Source organism: Cuculus canorus, chromosome 27 (assembly GCF_017976375.1).
Source record: "Cuculus canorus isolate bCucCan1 chromosome 27, bCucCan1.pri, whole genome shotgun sequence".
Taxonomy (NCBI): domain Eukaryota; kingdom Metazoa; phylum Chordata; class Aves; order Cuculiformes; family Cuculidae; genus Cuculus; species Cuculus canorus.
The window spans coordinates 4,708,056-4,731,211 of record NC_071427.1 but is presented as its reverse complement, the minus strand read 5'-3'; the positions used below and the strand labels follow the sequence as shown (position 1 = coordinate 4,731,211).

The 23,156-nt window shown below is 51.3% G+C and overlaps 1 protein-coding gene across 14 annotated transcripts in view; it reads left to right on the top strand.

Annotated features, from left to right (window-relative positions):
* Positions 1 to 23,156, top strand: part of PTPRS (protein tyrosine phosphatase receptor type S) — a 158,717-nt gene that overhangs the window by 50,947 nt on the left and 84,614 nt on the right. For all 14 annotated transcript variants that reach the window (XM_054050060.1, XM_054050062.1, XM_054050058.1 and 11 more), the window contains one exon: positions 10,352 to 10,519. In XM_054050060.1, the coding sequence (XP_053906035.1) occupies positions 10,432 to 10,519 (88 nt within the window). In that variant the 5' untranslated portion in view covers positions 10,352 to 10,431. The remainder of the gene's footprint in view (positions 1 to 10,351; positions 10,520 to 23,156) is intronic.

Sequence of the window (23,156 nt, the reverse complement as noted above, 5' to 3'; positions counted from 1 at the left end):
CATTCGTGTATTTTTTCTATGAGTGAAACAAATAACGGCTTGAGCTTCACCCTCCCGCCATCCGCTCCCCCTCCATCCCCTGACTCATTCCCAACCGCCTCAGCCCATCCTACTGCTGGTTGTTTTCCTCCCTACCCTTGCACTTATGTTCTTGCTGGTTTATTTGCTCTGCTGTAGTGCTCGGTGGGACCGTGGATGTTGCCCCTCTCCTTCACTCCAGCTGGTGTGGCTTCAGCTGTTTGTGGAGCTCTTTCACCTGTGGAAAGCTACAGCCGATGGAGATGGAGCTGGGATGGAGTCAGGGCCAGGTCTGCAAGTACAGGTGCAATCAAACTGGGTTTTTAGCAGGTAGCTGAGGACCTGCGATGCTCCAGAGCACCCAGGGTGTGGTGGGAGCACTGCCTCCTCCTGGGGTTGTCTGCAGAGCCCTGGAGCTGGGATATTATTTATCTCTCCCCAGCCAAATCACGCAAAGCTAAATTGAGCTGTGGCAGGCAAAAGTGTGAAGCGTATTATTAGGAACAGGGAGCTCTTGTTCCACAGCTGCTGCTGCTGCCGTTGGTAATTAATGTTTGAGGAATTGCAGATCTTCATTAGGAGAACAATTAGATTAACGAGAGAACCCGAGCTGAGGATGTGGTGGGAAAGGGTTGGGGAGAGACTTTAGAAACAAAATAAATCCCCACCCTGGCACCCTGCCTTGCTGCTCCAGACGTGCCAATGTCCTCGGAGGTGTGCCGGGAGGAGAGCCATGCTTTCTGCCCGAGCAGGGGCAGGCATTGATGGTCTCACGTGAGGGTTGAGTGTGGAGGCATCATTATGGAGAGGAAAGAAGCAATCTACGATCATCATAAATATTTAAGGCAGCCCAGCACCCATCGTTCGGCCGCAGCACCAGGTTATTAGCAGAGAGAGCATTGGGCAAAGGCTGCTCGGGGCTTAGCAAGGTCCTAGGCTTGCGTCGTTAAAAGCTTTAATTGGTGTCGTGGTTGCTGGGAACACTGACCCCTCCGAGGCAAGAGCCACCCCTGCCTTGGGTATCGCCTCCAGGGTCTTGTGCATTCAGGCCAAGGAACAGGCCTGGAGCTGGGAAATTCAGGATGGTTTTTAACACTTCCTTTCAGCAAGAGGTGTTTGGGTTTCCCCCCATCCCTTATTTCCTTCCCTGTTGGTCTGTCCGTGCACCTGCAGTGGATTTGCCCGCACACCACTTGGCTGGAGTGCAGTGCTGCACAACTGGCTGGTGAGCGGGATGCAGCCGGAATCCCCTGAGGATAAATGAGCCATTTGGAGAGGTTTTACAGTCAGAGAAGGTAACAGCCGAAGGGAGGCTGGGAGGTCAGCTGGTCCCAAGGCAGCATCGTGTGTTTGGAAGTTGGTTGAGGTAGATGCATATCTGGTCTTCCTAAAACCCTGCTGTGATGGTGTTGGTCTTCCCATCCTCAGGCTTCGGATGAAAGGGATGGGATGGGTGATCCCCATCTCCTCTTGGTTTAGGGAGTTGTAGTGCAAGAAACTCTTATTTTTCCAGCAAGGTGGAACCCCTGAGTGGTGCAGAGGGATCTGAGCAGGGGCAGGGGCGCTGTGGGTCGGGTGTGGGACTCGGGGGTGCAGACCCTGGGGGTGTGGGAGAGGGGGCTCAGCTCCGTTTTGCCCTTCAGTGCTCCCCTCGTGTAGCCCCTCACGCAGGGGGAGACCAGGAAGTTTTGCTTTTCAGGGGATGGCACGTTTCTCCCTTTAGCAGTTGATGGGGAAAAGTTGCATCTCTGAGCGACTCCGGATGGTGCAGTGAGAATAAAAGCATTTTCTGCAATATGGTGGCTTCTACCCGTCCGAAGGAGAGATCTGTTGTTGGATGCGCTCCCGCTTGGCTTGGTGCCTCGGAAGATGGCCGAGTCCTTTGCGAGAGGGGTAGTGGGCTCCAGAGAGCTGCCTGCAGCCATGCTTGGCCAGAGGGAAAGGATCTGCCTCTGCGAGGCAGCGCTCTGCCTTGCCCTGATGAAAATGGAGGACAAAACGCATCTTCTCCCTGGCCAGGCTCAGCCCACAGCGTGCCGATGGTCTTCACCCACCGAGTAAATAGCATCGCATGTTTAATTCATGGCCCACTTCTCACGGGCTGTATGCGTGTGCGTATGTGCTGCTCGGCATCGTAAGAACATTGTCGTGAATACTCAACCAGCCTGCTCAGAAAAATCGCTTTGCCTCATCTTTGTGATGAGTGCCTGGTAACCAGGACACCTGGGTGATCTCACCAGCTTCTCAAAAGCCCTGTTGTGATGGTTTAAAGTCAGATATGAAATGTCGTGCTTACCAGGTGGAGCCTCTCTGAATCCTAGGTAATGGATGGGTCCTCCCAGGGTCCTCTCACAAGCTCCTTTCCTATAGCTTGGGGTGTTATCAATCTCCAAAGGCTTATAAATGCTTTAAGCCACCTCTGATGAATCCCTGGTGTGGACAGGCTGTGGATGGGTTGCCTTACCTTAACCAATGCAGTGCAGCTACCTCGGGTGGGATGTCTGTTAGCTCAGCAGCTGCTACAGCTGCTCAGAGCAGAAAGGGAGGAAAATCATCTTTAGAAGTGAGCCAGCAGGGCGAGATCAAGCTGTCGGGCAGGAGCTGGAGTATTGCAAGGATAATGCTACTCCCAATTTCTGCTTATTTAGCAGCCTCTTAATTTTGCATCTCGTGGAAGATGAAAATTGCAGCAGAGCCCTGCCTGGCCAAGCTCTCAGCTCAGAAGCACTCATGGCTTGCACTGCTGGGGTGTTTTGTGGGGCTCCGTTCAATGCATGAAGGTAACTCCCGAAGGCACCCGCTACAGCTGGCACTCTCTGCAAGGATGTGACAAGAGCCAGAGGCTTCCCTGGAGAGACAGCCTAGAATTAAATCGGAGGGAAGGCAGGCACGGGGTGCGGATGCAACTTCTCAGCCCTGTTGCTGACCTTGAGCAGCGCATCCTAAGCCTCTGTCCAGTCCGTTCTGGTGTCTGCTGGGCTGCAGGGCTCCACCAGCGACCTCGCCTCCTCCCAGCTCTGCTCTAAAATTCACATGAGATCATGGCAGTGAGTGATGGGTGGCTTTTTTTCTTTCTCTCCTCCTTTCTTAATCTCCCCCGACTGGTGGGTCTGAGGCACAGGATTCCTGCTAGAGCAAGGGAAGGGATTTGCTGATCTTCTGTCTTGCAAGCTCAAACCCAAATCCTCTTTGTGGAGTCGGAGCCCCTGTGTTGGCTGGCAGGGCTGGAGCGCCGGGCAGGGAAATCATGGGGGAGAGGAGGTGAAGGAGAAGGCAGGCTGGGCTGGAGATGGGCGAGGACTAGGAGCAACATCCCGAGGCTCAAAGGGTGCACTTTGCCTTTGTGCAGGTCTGGTTGTGGCGTGCTTGATCCTTGGGTGGAAAAACACGTGTGGAGGCATTGATGGACCTGTGGCTGTGGAAGCCACGTTGCCCTGTGTGCTGGCCCGCAGTGGGTCCCTGTGGCTGGGGGAGCATCCTCCTGCACCAGGAAAGCCAGGGAAGACGGATTACTAGTAATCTTGATGAGCTTTACTTGCCGGCTGCTAGTTGGGAAGATGCAAGAGCCAGCTCTGCAGTGTAGACCAAGACAGAGAAGCCTCTCTGTCCTTCTTACCGTGGCTCAGGATCTCTGTCCTCGCGGGGGGGCAATCTGTGGGGATGGCTGTGCGGTGTGGAGCTCAGAGTAGCTGGACTTGCCCTCCTGCCCCAACCCTTCCAAACTGGAGCCAAACCATACCTTTTTCTTGGGCTATGAAGAAACAAAACAGATCATCAGCTGTGCTGTTGCCACAATGATTTTCACTTAGCGCCAAGCAGTGATTATGCAAAACTTTGTGTGTTTGCTTCACTACTTTTGGCAAAGTACCTCTGTGTTCCTTAGGAACTTTCTTTAATTTTTGTTTTCAGTTTTTCATCTCTTTTTCCTCTCTTCTGCTTGGGCTACACGCTGGTGGAAGGTGCTTTGCTTGGACACAAACTCGTAGCAGCAGCAGGGGCGAGGTTGCATCCCTTGGCCACAGTCCTGCCACGGGGCAATGGGCCTCTATGGGCTGTGGATGGGAGGGGGATGTTAGTGATTTTTCGCTTTAGCATCATTTTCTAGCATAAGATGATGCTCGTTCCCCTTGTGGAAGCTGGCTGGCACGCTGTGCTGAGGATGCTCTGAGATGAGGCTGACGGACGATTCTTTACCCAGTGCTGTCGGCATGTGCGTGGTGAGCGCGGAGACGAGGTGCAGTCTGTGCCCCAAGGAACTCCCAATCTGTCAGGCAGCTAAGCTGGGGCTAATGATGAATGACTTCTTAAATAAATAAATAAAGCTCGAAGGCCTGAAAACAGAAATGTAAAGGATTAACCTGAACCCCAAGGAAATGTTGTTGTTGAGACTTGCGGATGCTGTCAGGTGCTTGGCAGAGATCTGTGATGGTTTGTTGGTGATTGTCGAAGGATGATGTGTGTTTGCATGTGAGGGAGAGGAAAGGGATGGGATGGAGGAGAAGGAGATGAGGCAGAGGGGAACGTGGTCGTGGGTCAGATTCTTCTGTGCATCCCAGAGGAGAACTCAGCCCCTGGCCTGCAAGGAGAAGCCATGCAGAGGAGAAGCCTCGTCTGCAGCCCTGGAGGATGCTCCTGGGGTTTCTGGTGGCTCCAGCATTGCCTTCCTCTCGCTGGCCGTGCTGTGGTGCTGCCACCAGCACAGGCTTTTTGCTCTGCCTTCACTGCAGCAGGGTTGGTCCTCTGGAGCCATCCCTGAGCTGCAGCCACAACACCCACATCGTGGGGCCAGGGAAGCTGTGCCTCCTCCTCCTCCTCTTCTCCGCTTATTGCCGGTGGCCTCTGGCTGCGGTGATGCCCCCCCTGCCCCTGTCCGTGCCGCGCTGCACCTGCGGAGCGCTTCCTGGCTACTGCAGATACATCACCGCCTGTCAGAGCTGTCACTGGTAGGAACGGGGCTGGGAATTAATTCCTCCTGACCATCAGAACCCAACTGGAGCGCTCCTGTCTTGTTTCTCCTGCAGTGACCACAGTTTAACCCTCACCGTGCTGTTATGGCCCCGGACAGGGAGTAACATCCTCTGCACTGCTGCACCCCGGAATGCCGCTTGTGCCTGTTGCGTGGGGACAGTGCCAGGAGCTTTGATCTTGTGGGACCAACAGAAATGCTGCAGGAGGAAAGAAAATGAATGAGAGTGAGTGCGTGTGTTCGTGTGCAAACACAGCGAGAGGCAGAGGGTTTCTTGCACAGAGCTTCTTGCACAGAGCACTGTCTTAGCGAACAGTTTCTTCTCGGTCCCCATACTGTAGAAAGGGATAATGCTGTCATATTAAAGCACTCAGAGCTCTGGGGATGAAAAGCAGCGTATAGGACCGAGACAATCCTGATCAAAGCTCTTCTTTCTCCATCTGTGTTTGTTTCCCCGTGGAAGATAATACTCTGCCTCTTTCTTGTAAATATTTTTTTTAAGATCTAAGTAACTCCCTGATAGATAAACAGCCGTGCTCAGCTGTGAAGGATCTCTGCTCGCTGCTCTAATTGTGTTTGCCAAGACCACGGCCTGCGTTTTGAAGTGGGTTGGGGAGCTGCATTTGAGCGTAGAAGAGGAATTGCTTCCGTCAGCTTTGGAGGGGAAGGGGCTGACTCAGAATTACTCGGTCATTTTTGCGCAGGATCGTGCATCTTTTGAAATCAGTCCTTTTTGCACAGCCCTTGGAGCTCAGCCTCTAAAGCTACCGGTTACTCTTGAGGTGGGCTTTGCTGTGGACGGGGGCTGTGTTTGTTTTATTAAGGGGTATCACAGTGCCGTGGGAGATGGGAGCACGCAGCCCCCTGTGTGTCGGCAGAGACCTGAGAGCAACAGGCTCCCAAGGATCCAGATGCCTTTACTGAGCCAAAGTGGCCCAGGAGGCAAAGTGGTTTTCAAGGGGACCGGATCCTGGTGCTGGCATCCCCATCCCAGCCCTGGTGGGTCTGGCTCTGCTGGGGGCTGGGTGGTAGATAGGACAGAAATGTGAGATGGAGAATTCAAATTCCATCTCTCTTTTCCCTGGGGAATGTGACAAACGAGCCAGGGGTTGTGTGAGAGCTTTTCCTTCTTCCCTTAAAGAGGTTGCTGGGAGGAAATGCAGTGACCCACTGATCTGTGCTAATGTGTAGCACGAACTGAGCCGGTGCCACTGGAAGGAAAGGAGCTGTCGGCGTAGCTCTCTGCCTGTAAGGTGTTTGCTTCAACTGATATGTGGAATGGGAGGCGTTCTCCCACAGCAGCTCCTGGGAATGATGTTTAATCACCTGCTGGATCCGTGCAGAATGTTTTGCAGAGGATCTCTTTCAACTCACCCTTCTGTGCAGGTGAAGAGAAGAAGAAGAGAAGCCAAAGTGGGGTTTTGTGACGTTTTTTCAAGTTGTTATTTTCTAATAAACCTAAAGTGAAGGCGAGATCCCTCCCTCCTGGGGTGTTTTAAATGCAGAGCAAACATTTTGATCGCGGGCTCCTTGGGGGCTAAGAACAGGCAACATCTGGCAGAGTACCTGCCTAGTTCTGCCCTGTCCCAGAGGCTGTAGCTGCTTTAGCCGCGTTCCCCACAGGCCCCCTCCTTAAGCAGCAGAGACTAAACTTGTCCGTAGATAAAGCCCCCTCTCCTGTATCCCCTCGGATACCCAAAGTAGCTTAAGGGAGTTTGGTGTCCAGCACCCTCTGGAATGGGAGCTGCCAGAGGAAAATCTTCAAAAGCATCTTAGCGGCTTAGGTTAAGTCCCTTTGACTCTCAATGGAACTTAAGCTCTTAAGAAATGTAGGTGCTGTTGGGTGTTTTACCCTTTGTGCCCGGCACCCTTAGGTCCCTGGAGATCCCCAGCTCCATACTGGCCGGAGGAGCCACAGTGAGAAGCTGGTTCTTGCAAACACTTCTCACTTGAATTATTTTTAATACTACTCCTCAAGACCCTGTGCTCAGTGCTTACAGGATGCACACGTGTACTTAAGAGCTAGAGATCAGGCTGCGCGCGGAATGAATGCCGTACAGGAGCTCTTTTACTGTAAGAATTAATCTTAGTCCTGAAATGTGACCATATCTAGCACAAATCTGACCCCACAGGGAACCAGGTTTTCACTTAATTGCATTCTTTAGCAAGGATTGAGGTCTATTAGGTGGTTTGCTTGTGTTGCAGGAGATCCTGTGCCAGAGAATTTACTGAGGGTTTGCAGGGCTGGGGAGCAGCACAGGAAAGCTGCCATTGTGTTGAGTCCTGTGGTGCCGGGAGCTTGGCCAGGCGCTGAGCAGACAGGCGGCGGGAGGGAGGGAGGCAAACCCGCTGCCCAGGGCGTGGAGCAGGTAAGCAGAGAGGAGAGAGGATGGGTGATCAAAGCCTTGTGATCTGAACATTCATCACAGCAATTCCCACTTGAATTCAGCGCCGCACCGAGGGCGGTAGAGCCTCGTTGCATGGGAGTTGAGTTTCCAAACGTTTTGTGTCCTGCGTTGTGGATAAGAGTCCGCTGCCACCCTTCCTATTGCCAGGGCGTTACCAAGAAGGCACAGCAAACTCTTGGCCCAGTCTCTCCTCGGTATCCGCAGGGGAGCCAGGTGGGTGCACATCTTACTGTCCTGAAAATCCCTTGTCCGGGGGGAGCCAGGCAATGACGTACCTGCTCTGAAGGATGAGTTGCTGGATTGAAGTTGACGTGTCCTAATATCTCTGCCAGCACTTTCCGTCTCCATCAAGGGCTCGGGAAGCGCATTAGCACTGGAGCGGAAGTGTCACCCTCTGGCATCTCCTTCTCTAATCTTGGAGCTGTTGCTGTATCCCCTCTACCAGATCTTCTCTATCGGAGCCCATTATATGGCATGAAAAGCCGTGCTAGACGTGGGCGAGTGGAGCTGCCAGGCTCCTCTCTTTGGCGGAGGCGGAACATTTTCCTGACATGCCTGCATTCAGCTCTGCCATCAGGGGGACGCTGGGGACATGTGGCATGGGGCAGCGCAGCCTCTTGGCTGCTCTGAGCTGCAGAAGGTCGCTGGTGGCACGTTTGGAGGGCAAGTGGGGCTCCAGGAGATGTTTGGTGGCATTTAGTGGGACTGTGGGTGGGGATATTGCTCCAATTAAGAAAAACAAGACTTTCTGAAATGCTGGCTGCCCTGTTCTTTTTAAAATAGAGAGCTAAAATGGCTGGGAGGATGCTTGCTCACTCCAGCTCCTGCTTTCTACCCTCCAGCCTTGCTGGTGGGAACAGGAGCTGCCTGGCTGAAGCAGGGAGAAGGGCGAGCCAGTGAACAGCAACTTGGTTCCATTTGTTTGCTGGCATCGATACCACATCCCCAGTTTAATTAACAGTTACTGTCACAGCTATTCATAATGTCCCTGGTCTCTGCTTGCCTCTGACAACAAAAGAAACCCCAGCATGCTGTTCTGTGCCCTGGAACCCTGCGAACCCCACGTTAAGCCTGGCTGGAGCCTCTGTGTGTTTCTTTGAGTATGTCTAGAACAAACATTTGAGGAGACTGCCAGTGGCATAATCCAGATTTTTCCCTCTTTATTTTTGTGAGAATATCAGTGTTTATGCTCAATAAGTTGGCACTGAAGTATGATGGATCCTGACTAGCACAGGGCACACAGCAGGGGCTTTGTAACCCTCGAAGCGTGAGTCCAAAACTTCTCTCTGAAAAGGTGCTTTTAGGGCTGAGTAGGTGTGGGCACTTGTTTATCCTGGCTTTTCTTTTAATTCTGTACTGTTGGAGAGTTAATGGGACGGAAAAAGATTAAAATACCCCTTCACACTGCCTGTCCTGATGGTCTCATACCCTGATGTGTGTCAGAAAGCTCGAGCAACCTCACTGTCCCCTTAGTCCTTCTAAAGCCTTTGATGGCTGTACAATATCTCCTACCTGGCTTTTCTCCAAAAGGTGATAAACCCCGGGTTTGATTTTTAATTGGGGTAACTGATAACAGGAAGGAATCTGCACAGATCTGAGAGCATCCTGCACAGCCCTGGCCCATTATTCTGGTGCTCCGGGTCTCTGATGGAGGAACCTCGTAGCTGCCAACCCTACGAGGAGGTTGTGGCTGCAGATTTCATTTCTGGGGCAAAGCTTGCCTCTGTCGCCAAAGGTAGCGTTTACCAGTATTGACACACAGCACCAGGGCAGTCGCTAAGAATACAGCTCCCTTAATGCCATTCCAGCTTTGCAGAGGGATCAGGATAAAGCTGTAAGCAGGCAGCTCCGCTTGGAGCCAGGAGCTGTCTCCATGGAAATGTGCGAGCAGGGCGAGGGGAGCAGGCTGGCGCTGAGCTTGCTCTCCTGTCGCAGCCGGGCTAATACGCTGGTGCTGTCCTGCAGCCACGTTCTGCCACATCCAGGGCAGAAGTGGTCCGGAGAAAATCTCTCTTGCATCGTTTGGAAGATGTTTGCTTGCTGTGCCTTTTGGTCTGATCAACTGTGGTACCTCTTCTTCTGGCTTTTCCTCTTCCAGTTCCGTGTTAGCTCAGTAACTCGGTTCCTCCCTGTGTTGCAGGTGGGGAAACTGAGGCAGCAAGCAGGGTAGGGACTCTCATACATGCAAAATAGCTGCTGTAATCTCAGCCCTGGTAAGAAGCCTGGGAGACTCACCAGCATGCATTTGCCTTGCAAGAAGGGCTTTGGGACACCCATGCTGATCGCGGGGCTGAGGTTCAGTCTTGGGAGTGGTGCTGCGCTGCACAAAGCCTTCCTGGGCAGGAGAGAAATCCCCCTGGCAGCCCGCGTCCTCAGCAGACAAAGGGACACTGGAGAGACATCTCTTGCTTCATCTTCCCTTCTAGGGAGCATTTTTTTCCTTCTTTCCTGGGTTTGTCATGTGTGAGGTTTCAGTTTTTCTTCCCCCGCCTGTGCTTTTGTGGAAGAATCGCCCTTTAAGAGGGTCCCTGGGCCCTGTCGGGTCAGATCCCTTCACACCTCATTGCTCGTGTGCTGCTCGGCCAGCGCTGCTTTCTCCATGGTGGGGAGGGGAGAGGAGCCCATGGGTGTTAAACTTTAAACACAGGCTCTGCACGGTTGGTGCCTCGCTTTGTGTGAGTGTGTGCATTGGGAATTTGCCGTTACCTGTGGTGGTGGTGAGGCTGGAGCAGGTGACCTCGTGCCCCCACCGGCTCGCTCGGTGATCAGGCTGGCCAAGTCCTTCCTGGCATCAAGGCAGAGGATGCCCAGCCTCCCGATGGGGACCGTGTGCAGCTGCCGCTTTCCTGGGGCCCCGCTGCCTCTCTGGGCTCTGTTCGGCTTCTGCCTCTCTGCGTGACATTGGTTGCCCTCCTCCGTCTCTCTAAGCGCTCTCCCCTTTGCTTTTGTGCATCCGCAGGTGCTGACAACGCTGGGGAGACGCTGTGAATCCTGCTGACCCGGAGCCTTCCTGGCTGGGGCTGAAGGCTGTTGCAGAAGATGAGGATCCTTCCCAGCCCTGGGATGTCTTCGCTGGTGTCTCTCGTGAACCTCCTCTCCATGCTGCTGATAGGCTGCGTGGCTGAAAGTGAGTGACTCTGCTGTCCCTCTGCCCCTTTTTCTACCCGTGCTTCACCTCCCCTGGAGAAGGACAGCAGGAGCAGGCTCTAGTGTTTAGAACCAGCAAACAGATCCCCACTGTTTTAGCGTTAAGGAAATGCTCAGTATGTGATGATGTTTTCCAGTATCTTTAGTTTTTCACCAGTGTCTTCTTCTTGATGTCCCAGTCCCGCCTTAGAGGGACCTCATAGGACAGCCAGGTCCTCACAGCCTACTTTGAATCTCAGGTTGCCCTAAGACTGCAAAGAGCTAAAGAGCTGGGGGGACCTGCCTGACAGCTCTTATCGGAGCCTTGCTGCCCTTCTCCCATCCCCGTCCCCACCCAGCTCGCCCATCTTGTCCTCTCCTGCTCTGCCTTTCAGGCTTCTGTCAGACACTGGTGACCGTTGTCGTGTTACTCGATGGGGCTGGATTCAAAACAGCGGCTGAAGAAAGAGTATTATGTTTCTCCTTCCTCTGAGTGAACCAGTTCCAGCTTAACACAGTTTTTATCTTTGCTGCCTTTCAGTTCTTTCTTTAAAAAATGAAAAGGGGAAGAAAAAAAAAGGAGTGAAAATCTTCGGCGACTTGAATGTAATGTTCCTTCAACATGAAGGCTGATCACTCGGGATCAGTGGGGAATAGGCTGTTCCAAGCTGATTGAATTATGACTTTTTTTCCTCCCCAGCAAAGCTGCTTGAAGCTGGTGAGAGGGCTGCTCTGGTCAGCGTAGCCCTTGACAGCTTTCACTGTAATCGCTTCGTTATCAGGGTTTATTAAGATGACGCGGTCACTGGGGATTGAATGGATCCTCGCCCTTTTGTTGCAGGTTTTTTTTGAGCAGTGCTTTCCTTCTTCTCTGCAGTGAGTGGGGGTGCGTTTGCCCTCACCTCACTCCACAGTTGAGTTTGGTTCATGCTTAGGCCCTCTTTGCAGGTAGAAATATTCATATATGGAAAGATGATCTCTGTTTTTCATTTAATAAGCCTGGGAAGTGAGCTAGGCTCTGGAAGGTTTGCTGTAGGGCCACTCTTTGGGGTGTAGCTGTGATTCAGGCTGTACCATAGACGATGCTGCTGTGTTCATAAAGACCTCACCTGAGCTTTAGTTTGAGCCTTCTGTTTCCAGGAGCAATGCGGTGTTTCACCACAAGGAACATGGCACAAGCCTTTTGCCCAGGTATTTATCCAGTGGATGTTGCAGCCAGCGCTTTTGCAGGTTCTTTGTGAGCACGGGGGCTGCTGGTTACAGCTGGCGTTGGCTCCTGCAGAGGCAGGAGGCTGCAAGCAGAAATGTCCATTCCTGGTTCTCTGTGCAATAGTCAGGAGAGGAGGGGATGCTTCCAGTGGAGAATCCTGTGTTGTGGCTGCAGGGTCCCGTCCCCACCGCTGGTTTGCAGGAGCACTTCTGGCTGAATTACTTTGTCCTCTTGTTTTAAAAGCAGTCGCTGCAGCTTTGCAGGCACACATGGAGAATTTGTGCATGTGCGAGCGCCTTTCTGAATGAGCAAAGCCCCAATTCATCTCTTGTGATGTCTGAGTGCCTGTGAAAAGTGGTGTCCTTTCTTCTTCAAAGTATACACGGAGCCCTGTGCACGCTGCTGGGAGCGGGCACTGCAGACTCAGGGCTTCTCAAAGTCGTGGTTGTGTGACTGTGTTTTCTCTGCGGTTTTGCTTTTCCTGGGAAGAAACAAGCATCTTGTCTGTTTTCTGTGCGATGAAGTTCGTTCAGCAATTCCAGCAGGGCTGGGGGATCCCACGTGCTCCGAAGCACTCCTGGTGGAGATGTGCCCTCAGGAAGGGCCAGTGCTGGTCAGACCCAGCAGGCACCAGTTGTGTGGCCCAAGCTCTGCTCAAATCTATCACTGCTCAGCAGACACCTTGCTGCAAGCAGCCAAGTTTCTCTCTCCTGTAGTTCTGCAGTGTCCTTGGATCCTGAACTGTGGGGTTTCATGCTTTTCCCCCTCTTGCTGCTCACAGACGTGCACATGGGAATGTTGCAAGTTGCAGTGTCCAAGGCAGGTTTTCTCTTACCTGCTTAGTGTGCAGATGAAGTTGGACCAGGCATTGTCTCTTCTGACCTGCAGAGCATTCCAGGATCTCCCTGACCTGCTTGCCCTTGGGGATGCTTCCCCTTACGTGCTGGTTGTGCACTGCTCTGTGGCTGCTGGTGATGGGTTGGTAGCTCCTGGCTTCGGAGGGGCTGCTGAATCCTGCCAGGCCAGTCCATAGCACCCGAGCTGGTCCACGGTGCTCCCCACCGAGCCACGCAAACACCCAACAGCTTTATCTGTCACAACTGCGGAGAGTGTGTGAGGAGCCGTCACTCTGTTCTGACAATGTCCTCTCCCATCAGATGGCCCCGGGCTCTGTCACACTGCCTCGCGCGTAATCCCTTGGCCGGTTTCCATTTGGCTGCCGCTTGCCACGACGCTGACCCGATTTCCTGCCCTAATTCACCAGAGGGGCTGCCAAGACCCCGCAGCCGCTGGGGTGAGTGATGCAGGCAGTGCCGCGCTGGTGCCCCTGCCGCGCTGGGAAGCCCACGTCGCTGGTGGGACAGCGCTGGGCCGCTGCCTTTCCCCAGCTTCGCAGAAAAACCGCTCTCCTCGCAGCGAGGTGCGGGCTCGAGAGCTTGAACCTGCCTCCTCTCCCAGCACAGCGCTGGAGGAGCTGCGGCCTCTGCAATCAAAGGACCATTAAAATCCTTCCCTTGTTTCCTAGGCTAATTGAGCTCAGGCAGTGATTTAAATCTTTCTATGGCAGGAACATTCTGTTTAAAGGAAACTGCTCTTCAAATTAAAAAACCAACGCGCCACACTGCTTTCTGCCTGCTGTTCTCCCTTGTGCCGCCGAAGAGGATGGTAATCAAAAGGTGTAAAGCAGACCTGTTCCTTCTCTTTTTCTTCGGTTGCGCACGGACACTTTCTTTGTTTCTTCTGTGTGGTCGGGGCGGTGGAAATCGCTCACTCCAGGGTTATTTTCAGCGGCGTCTCGTTAAATGGAACAGGTTACCATTTTGTTAAGGATTCAGCTGGTTATATGGGTAACGTTAGCTGTCCTCACCGCAGTGAGCTGGGGAGGCTGCCCCTCGGAGCCCAGGGAACCCAGGCAACACCGACAGCAGGTGAGGTCTGCACACAGGGCTGGAGAGTGGAATAGCTTCCCAGTTGCTCTCATACGTGGGTGCAGAACCAACCCTTGCTCTTTCCTGGTCATGCACCCAATCTGAGTCATAAAACCTCTGCAGCGAGCGCCTTAAAACATCTCATTTTTGTGCATGCACAAACTCAGCCCCATCTTGCAGGCTGCACCTGGGCACGATGTCATCCTGCCGACATGCACAGAGTGCGGCTGCGTTGGATGGGGTCTCAGGGCAGCGCTTGGGGGCTCCTGCCCTCCTGTGCGCCTGAGGAAGAGGGAGCCCACGTTGAGTGCTCCTCGGCTGCCAATAAAAAGGCACTTACTGTACAGAAATGTGGTAATTTTTAGAACTAAAACCAGCATGCTGGCTGTTTTCAAGTGGATTTTTCCCATTGATTAAACCTTTGCATTTTACAATAGTGCTTTGCTAATTGGTACTTTGCATACATGAAGGCTGGTGTGTCGCTCTCCGCCCCAGCAAAGATTTATTAGCAGATGCAGCAGCAAATGTTACTTATTACTTAGGTTTCCTTCCTTTTATAAATCACCTTATAGAACGCTTACTAGCACACTCTGAAGTATTACCATAAATAATTAAATCTAAATTGCAATTGACAAAATAAAAGAATAAAGCGCCTTTTATGATGCATTACCCCGACTTTCTTCCCTTTTAATTGCCCTTGCTCCGTCGTTAATTTGCAGAACACAGTAATTCATGCCGGGCGCATGTGTGCAGGGGGCTCTCGCTCTCCGTGAGCTGCATCTCATCCGTGGAAGCTGGCAGCAGATGGCAGCAAGGGTTGCATCGCGCGTACGGGGCTTGCGGAGAGGCTGGAAAACATGTGCAGTGGGTTGGGAGAGGAGCTCATGTAGGGCCACGTTCAGGCTGACAGAGCTGTGCTGCAATGAGAAGAGGCATGTGGATGCCACGAGATGTAGGAGCTGGTGGCTGGCTGCACAGCTCATCTCGCTGAGATCCAGATCACAGTGATTCACGGGAGCATCTGCCCCTACCCTGGTGGGCCTTCCCGTGCTCTTACTTGCAGAGCATCAGCCCCTGCAGCAGAGCTCTTGGCTCCAGAGGTCCTGTTCTTGGCCAAGGCAGCAGTTGTCAGATAAAATGGCAGAGAAAATCAAGGAGGCTCCATCTTAGAACTTGATAGACACGTTAAGGTGACATCAGCGGGAAGTGAATCTCTCTCTGCTGCGGGAGAAAGCTGCTCCATTTCTAAGCCCGTGAGGCTGATTCATGACAATGCAAGAACATTGTCCCAAGAGAAGAAAGGCATCAAAGTGTGGTGAGGCTGAATTGCCCCACAAATAATTTGGGTCCATGACAGTATTCCTCTGGGGGATGAGGAGCCGTGGGATGCTGTGGAGATGTTTTTTGCCCTTGGTGGATGCATGGTGGAAAGGTAACAGGAATTAAGGTGGGGACATAGAGGATGTTGTGTAGCCGCTTGGTAGGTGGTACAGTTTCTACTCAGTGTGGCACATTGTCCCTCCAGGGAGCAGAGTCTTAACGATGGGTCAGGAAGCAGCATCTGGATCGCATCCTCCCAGAGGCAGATCCCCATTTCCCTAACCCAGATCCACTTGCTGCTTGCATTCCCTGTGCACCAGCTGCCTTCGTAGGCAAGGGGGTGCCTCGCTGTCCTTGTTTCTGGATTGCCCATTCCTTTGCCCCCTTCTCCGTCTGCCAGCTGCAATCCAGCCTGCCATTGCCGAGGGTTCTGGAGTAGTTGTTGTCCCACTCAAGGACACCGGCTTAAGCTTCTGTGTCACCTTGTTTAAGTGCCTGATTAAATTAAACCTTGCCTGCTTGGATCGAGTGATGGATCTCTTTTGTGTGTGTGCATGTGTGTCTTCTTCTTCTTTCCTTTTTTTTCAGATAACTCAAATTGAAAAGTTTGTGTCTTTGATAGGGCCAGGAGAGGAAATAAATCATCTTTGGAAAGAGCTTCCCTGGGGGCAGGGGAGGTCTCAGCTGTGCCCCACACTGCTCGTGCTGATGAGATTAATCTCCGCTGAGGGGCACCTGGGGACAGTGGCAGCCGCGAGTGTTTGGGGGACAGTCGTGGGTGGCTCCTGGTAAAGGATCTTTTCCCACCCAGAGGTTTCTTCTGCTCAGCTTCATTAGATGGCTAAGTTAGGGGAAAAGAGCATCTGTTTGTTGTGTAAACAAGCAGCTTGCGTGAAAATGTCATCTGCAGAGGATTTGTGATAGAAAAAATGTGTCTTCACCATACCTAGATGCCAAACCTGGGGCTTTCACTCTGTGACAAGGTTCATCAGGAAGCCAATATTTACTTCTGTGTGACTTTCCCCTTTGAGTGTGATTTTCACCCAGACAGTTCTTGCAGATGTTGCCAGGAAGGGCAGGATCTTTCTGGTACTTCACCAGGACCCTGGGTCCCATCAGCTTTTCATCCGTCTGACAAGATCTGTGGGGTTGTCTTTTCAAGACCAACTAGATACGACTCTCCTGGGTCACTAAGGGGAATCTGCAAGGGTATTCCCACTGTTTTTGTGGCCTGGCAAGCACAATATTGAGTCACCACCCCTGGAGGGATTGAAAAGCTGTATGGATGTGGCACTTAGGGACACCATTCAGTGGTAGAGTTGGCAGTGTGAGGTTTATGGTTGGACTTGATGGTCTTAATGGTCTTTTCCACACTAAACGATTCTGTGATTCTGATATTATTCTTAGAAGGCACAGCAGAGTTCTTTCTTCAAGGACACCTGACCAGAGGAATGTCATTCTTCAGTGTGCATGGGGTGGAATCTGGGCTCAAAGTGGCCTGTGAGACACCATCTCGGAAGAACAGTTTTATTTACTCTGCGCCACTCTTCCCCTCCAGTCAAGGATGTTCTCTTGCAACATAATTGGTCCCAGGTCCCACCTTAGAAAGCTGTGATGTTCCCTGCACTGCAGCTACCTTTAATTTTTTGAGATTTTTTAGAGTTCATGAAAACAGTCACGTTTGGTACCATCTGCTGCATGTGGTGGAGCTCTCTGTCATGCGGGCTGCGGGTTGGGTATCAGATACTGAGTCGGGAGCATCCTTGCTCTGGGAGTGCACCTGCTCACTCCTCCTTCCCTCCTTCTGCTTGTCCAGATTTACTGTTTGGAGCGAGGACTCCTCTTGCCACGTTGTTGCCCGGTGTGATTAGTCCGAGTCTTGGTTTGGGGTTCTGATCTAGTAGAACAGCCTGATCGAATGGGAGGTGTCCCTGCCCATGGCAGAGGGGTTGGAACTGGATGATCTTTAAGGTCACTTCCAACCCAAACTGTTATTCTATGATTCTATGATTCTTATACTGCAAATGCTGAACTGTCGTGTTGGGGTTTGGCAGAGGAGTCACCTCCTCCAGCCAGAAATGCAGCAGAAAACGGTGTAACTGTGGAAGAGATCACAGCTGACCTTGACCTGAAGGCTGCCAAGAGAGAGCGTTATAAATATATTTTAGAAATCTAAAAGATTTTTGAAAGGGGATGCTGCAATGAAGGGTTTGACCAGTTGACATAAAGGAGGTTAGGTTGACCTTTTTTCACACTATCATTGCGTAGAGAATTTTTAGCATGTCCCATCTTGTTGCAGACGTGAAACACAGCTGCTTCGTGTGAGCTTGGTTAAAACCAGTGGCGCTGGTTTCATCGGTGATGCACAGAATCATCTCTGGTTCGTTTTGAGGCCAAGAGGAAAAGCAAAGGAGAAAACATAAATAGAAGGAGCTGCAACTGGTTTAGCATTCTACAAAGTTTCTTTGAGTCCTCCAAACCTCTAATTGACTCAGGAGCATAAAATTGAGAAGGGGGAGAGAAGGAGAGAGAGGGAGAGAGTGTGCAGAGTGGCGCAAGTGATTTGAATAATTTATTGTCCTTTGAAGTTGCAAGAGAAATTTCAGCTGCCTTGGGGAGTAATTTCTCCCCATTCTGAAAGGGTTTCTCCTTATTTTAAACTCATTCAGAGGATGATAGTTTTGCATTTTCTGCATAATTAATAAGCATAGCTCCCCCCACTCTCGCACAACCTCTAAAGAGTGGTGGGGTGATGAAACTTGGTGGTTTTTTTAATTAATAAAGTCAAATCAATTTGGCTCTGTCATCTTCCTCCCTCACCTCCTTTAGAATCCGTGGATTTATTCATAAATTAGCCTGAGTGTGCTGTTACGGGTGCCAACACTTACAAATCTTTAGCCTGGACTTTGATTTGTTGGAGCGAATCTCTAAAGCCGGTGTAGGTTTTCCAGTTCAGCTATTAAAGGTATTATTATGGGCTGTCCTGTGATCCCCCAGTGAGCCAGGAAGGTCCTTCAGCTCTCATTTCTCTTTGTCTGTTTGCATGGGAAGGATCTATTTGGTTCTGAGGGCTTTCTGTGTGTGGTTTTTATTCTTTATGAATGCTATGATGCTCTCCAGATCTGCTAATTATGATTAATTCCCGTGGCTGCCACCTGAGGGACTGCCTTCACCTGCAAGGGACAGGCAGCTCCCGCCCTGATGCCCCGAGCTTCTGGTCAGAGCCCTCCCTTCGTCTCTTGGTGGATGTCAAACACAGCAGAAACCTGTCCAATGAAAGACATAGAGCTCACCTTCCTCAGTCACTGTCTTTGGCAGAAGAATTTCAGGGGTCCTTGCTGCTCCTTTTCCATGTTCCCGTTTCTCTCTTGCTCATGTGCTGCACTGTTTCTCTGCTTCCCTGAATCTCTAGTTATTCCAGAGCTGAATTTGTTGGATTCCCTTTGTTCTCAGTCCTCAGCACTGTTTTTGGATTCTCCCTTTTTTCCTTCTTTTGTCTTGATATGCCCACTACAAACCTGAACGATGAGTGTTGTGGTTTGGAGATGGAAATTGCAATGACTTGTGTGGCAGAAGCTGAAGTTCATGACTGTTGAAGGTTGTGTTCATCCAATACTCATGGCTTTGTTAGGTTTTGGTGTCTTGTTTTCAAGATCTCCCATCTTCATCCCATTCTTTGACATCCCAGTCCTGGTAAGCACTACCAGAGCACAATATACTGTTAAGACCCAGGGTAAAGTGTTTCAAGCTTGTATACGCAGAATCTACTTTTATGTCACAGAAAATGTAGGCTGAGATTGGATAGGACTGATGTAACGAGCTTTTCAAATACCTCCAGTCCTTTGCTCTAGCAGCTGTACCTTGCGCTATTCCTGTAAACCAGACTTCTTTTTTGCCTGGAAGAAAGCAGCTTCAGCCAGTAAGTGGAAATAATACAGCTTTTATTTACAGGAGTGAAAAAGCGGAGGTTTTTCAGGCAGTGTTTTATTTATCTGGTGTGCCTTTCAGCCTCAAATGATCCCTTCATGCAGGCATTAGCTGGTAGATCTCGACTGGGATCGCTTGTCTGCTGTGGTGCTGCAGCCCCTCCGGACCTGGCGAGGCAGGCGGGGACCCAGCCGTGTGTTTGCATTTGGCAAAAGTCATCGTTGTATCACTAAACCACGGATCAGAGCTGATCTCCCTCATCACATCCTTGGGGCTTCCAGCACTGTGCTTCCTCTGAAGGACCATGAGATGCAGAAGCTTGTAGCAGTTTGTTTTCCCCATTGCTCCTGACTCTGCTGTCAAATTCCAGTGGCTCAGAGCCTCTGCTAGGCTATATTAAGCTGGCATGGCTCTCCGGGAGTCTGGATCCATGCTTGTTAAGCTTTTTTTCTTTCAGGCTTGTCCTATAGGAGGTGGTTTTTCATGTTCTGGTATTCCCCAGAGACTCTGATTCTTCAGTGGCTCAAGCGGAGCAGTGGAAGTTGAGTGAAGAGCCAAGTCCTTTCTGGCTGTGTCTTTTCTAGGCAGGGGAGAGTCGAGCTCCTGCAGGATGCCAGGATTGATGGCACGGCTGGAGTAGAAGCTGTCTGAGTAGTAGCAACAAGTCCAGGAGAGGGATTGCTCCTTGCCTTAAGCTTCTGGTCTCACACAGCATAGAATTGCTGCCATGCTGCTGACAGACAAGGAGCCCTCATTGTCCTCATTCCCAGGACAGCTTCTTGGGTTTCCTGCTCTGGCTCTGGCCTGGGATATCATGCCTTGTTATAGGACATGTGGACAAATATAGAATCAGATGTTGCTAAAGTTAGTTGAAAGCATTTGTGTGCCCCCAGGGTCCTGGCTGGCCACGCCGCCGGGGCTGTGTGTGCTCCTGTGCTCACTGGCCCCTCTGCGGCTGCTTCAGCTCTGGCTGCTTACAGGGAGCAACTTTCTTCATGGCGTTGTGGTGTGGCACCAGGAGGTGAATAGAACCATCCACATTCCCACCTACTCGCTCCTTTGCCCCTTGGTTTGATTGTCCCAGGGAGGGAGAGTGGAACCGCCTGTGCTGGATGCAGAGAGAGCAGCGGTCTGAAGTGCTCTTCATCTGAACTGGGAAGAGAAGGGAGGTGGGAAAACTGAGGCACAGGGAGAGAATGTTTCTGGAGTGAGGCCACAGACCGCATTGAAAAGCAAACTCAGTCTTGCATCTTCCAGGTTACATTCCTTCGGGTGCATATTCCACGTGCTTCTAAGTGCTGCCTCTTCCCATCCTTTCTTGCGTTCTGTGCAGAGTCCGCTCTGATGCGGGGCACTGACTGCCTACCACGCTTTCTATCCTTTACTGCCAAAATACCAATCCCTCCACCTCTGATGTTCATCCCCCTGGTTTTTGTTCGTTAAACTGAATCCCACGTGGTGCTCCAGGCTTCCACCATGCCACAACTCTTACAGGATGGGGAGTCCTAGCATGGTATGAGGTATCAGATACCAGATTTCCTGTGTTAGGGAGGAAAGAGGAAAGAAGAGGCTTCATGGTCCAGCATGCCATCCCATAAATCACAGCTGGAAGAATGTTTTCCTTGGCTGTATCAGGGTCACTAGGACTAGGACTGAGCTGTGGCAGTGACAAATACATTTTCTGCTATGGAGAGAGGTGGATCCTTTCCGTACATAAGGAAGTATGATGGCAGCCTGGAGAAGTCCTGCCAAAACTGAGGGACTTCAGACTAGCTGCTGTTCCCCTGCGATAAGGCACGGTCTCTTCCCTGAAAACTAGCAGTTTAAATAGACCAGAAGGAAGGATTATGCTTCCCCTCCAGCAGGCAGGATAATGTGGTTTTTTTCTCTTGTTGGGTGTCAGAACTATGGAGCGGATCTCTGGTAGCCTCAGTCTCAGCTTCTGCCCACTGCTGCAGGCTTGTACCTTTGCTTCCAAAGGGTATCCGAGTGCAGTGCAAATGGTCTGATGGCTGTGTGGGTGTGCCAGATCCTCAAAATGAGAGCCTCATGGCAAGAGCAGCTTGACATGGTGCTAGCTACGAAGGGTTGGATGCCTCGTCCTGGCTGAGGGGAAAGGTGGGAGCTAGAGCACTGGCAGGCGTCAGGAAGGAGCGGGTATTGGGGTTGTTGGACAGCCAGTGCGGCAAAAGTGTGTGCAATGACTTCTTGATCTTTCTCACCCATTTCCTACTTGTGTTAAATCCTGTGCTGAATGGCATCCTGAACTGCTGTCCTTACTTCTCTGGGGCCTTGCAAGAAGGGAAAGGGGGTAATCTGTCAAATGACATTTCCCTGCTTACAACCAGGGAAAAAAAAGGCATTCCACCTGTGTGTAGCCCAGCTCTTCTGAGTCAGGTAAGGTCTCTGGTGGATCAGCAGCAGGGAAATAGCAAGGTGGAAGTATTTCACTTCTAAAAAAAACATCCTCGATCTTTTTTTACCCTCCTTTCCCCAACCTTGCCAGTCCCATCTCCCTAGAGGGAGCCAAGAGCTGCTGACAGTAAGAGGAAGTCTCTGTCTGAAGCCTATAATTATCCTGTCTGCCTTCCCAGAAAAGGCCAGTTGGGGAGCGAGCCTGCTTCTGTTTCACGGACTAGCCCTGCGTTCTGCTGCCTCCCCAATTACTGCTTAATGGACTTTTTATGATGATAAGACGACTAGGTTTGGGAGAAGTTATTGATGGGGAAATGGAATATAATTCACTCCCTGTTTATTTGTTCTGTCAGAAAACCCTCATTTTAATTTTATTTGTGAGGCACTGAGAAACAGTCCACGGGAAAAAAAAAAGTGCAAAATCTGTCAGTTAAACCCTGGATTTCAAGGGGACCAGAGTCTGCAGGACCTCTCCAGGCAGCGTTTTCAGCCTTGAGTGCCTCCACAAAGCCCCTCCTCACAGCCTGCATCAGCTCTGCTCCCAGTTTGCAACTCTCGCTCTTCTCATGAAGGAAAATGTAAATTGTGGAGCCATCTTTCTTGCCTTTACCCCTCTTGCAAGCTCCCCCGCTCCCTAATGTCGCTGCTTTGAAACATCTACCCATTCCAAACATCGCATTCTTGCTCCCCACTCTCCATCTGTCTCAAATTTGGCTGCTCTCTCCTGTTTTCATCTGCTCTGTGGTTTGTCTCCTCTATCTAATCTTCACTTCCTTGCTCTGGCTCTGAACACCTCCCTCCTCTCCATCTTGCTCCAATTCTCTTGCATTTTGCCTGTTGAGCTCTTCTCTCCTTATCCCCTCTGATTATCCCATTTTTCCCATCCTCTCTCCCTTCTTCAGCTCCCCGGTCATGGTGAGACAGGGCTGTTGCTGTGCTCCTCTGGCCGTGCCTCCCGTGCTGTCCCCAGCGGCTCAGTGCTCCATCCTTCAAGCGCAGGGAATGCATCTGTTGCATGCAAGCAAACTGCAGCAGCACATGTGGGCAAAACATGTTTCCCAACCCACCAAACAAACACTCAGCTCATGGCTGGACTGGGATCTCACATTCCTGAAGAGGTTTTTAGGAGGGGAGATGAAAGCACGACCGCCCAGTGCTTGTGGTTGGGGAGCACCTTGTGCTCCTTCTCCAATTCTGAGCCTGTCAGCAGTTGTGGAAAATGGAGATGGAATTTCACGAGATCAGCAGAAAGTTTTAAACCCAAAATCCAGAGGGAAGGGAGAGAAGGAAGAGAAGGGGGGGCTGGGGAAGGTAGCCTTCTGCATGCCAGTGAGAACACCGTCAGATTCTTTCTTGGCTGCTCTCAAAGTTAGCGAGGGGTGAGAAACAGTGAAGAGAGATGTCCCTGTTCAAGCTGACACGACCTGGTTATAGGGAGATTGCAAAGCTTTTGTCTGGCTTTTGGTTTTTATCTTCTTCTCCCACCAAGAAGTACACATGGAAGAAGGTCTCCGAGGTTTGTCTCTAGTGATTTTTTCATCGTTGTTTTGTTTCTATTACAGTATTGAGAGGCTGTTGTTATGTGCAATGCCACTTAGGGTGCTGAGTGCTGAACAGACGTGTTCTGAGACCATCCTTCACTCCAGATTGCCTGTAGACCCAGGCAGGCAGGTGTGAGAAATGAGGATTGTCACCTCCGTGCTGCGCATGGCAGGCTGAGGTGCAGGGAAGGGTGAGTGCCCAAGGTCAGCCAAATGCGTCAGAGCTAGAGATCTGAATCCCAGTTATGGGAATCGTCTGGAGCCTGGAAGAGCAAAGTGGGGTGTGCTAACACTAAA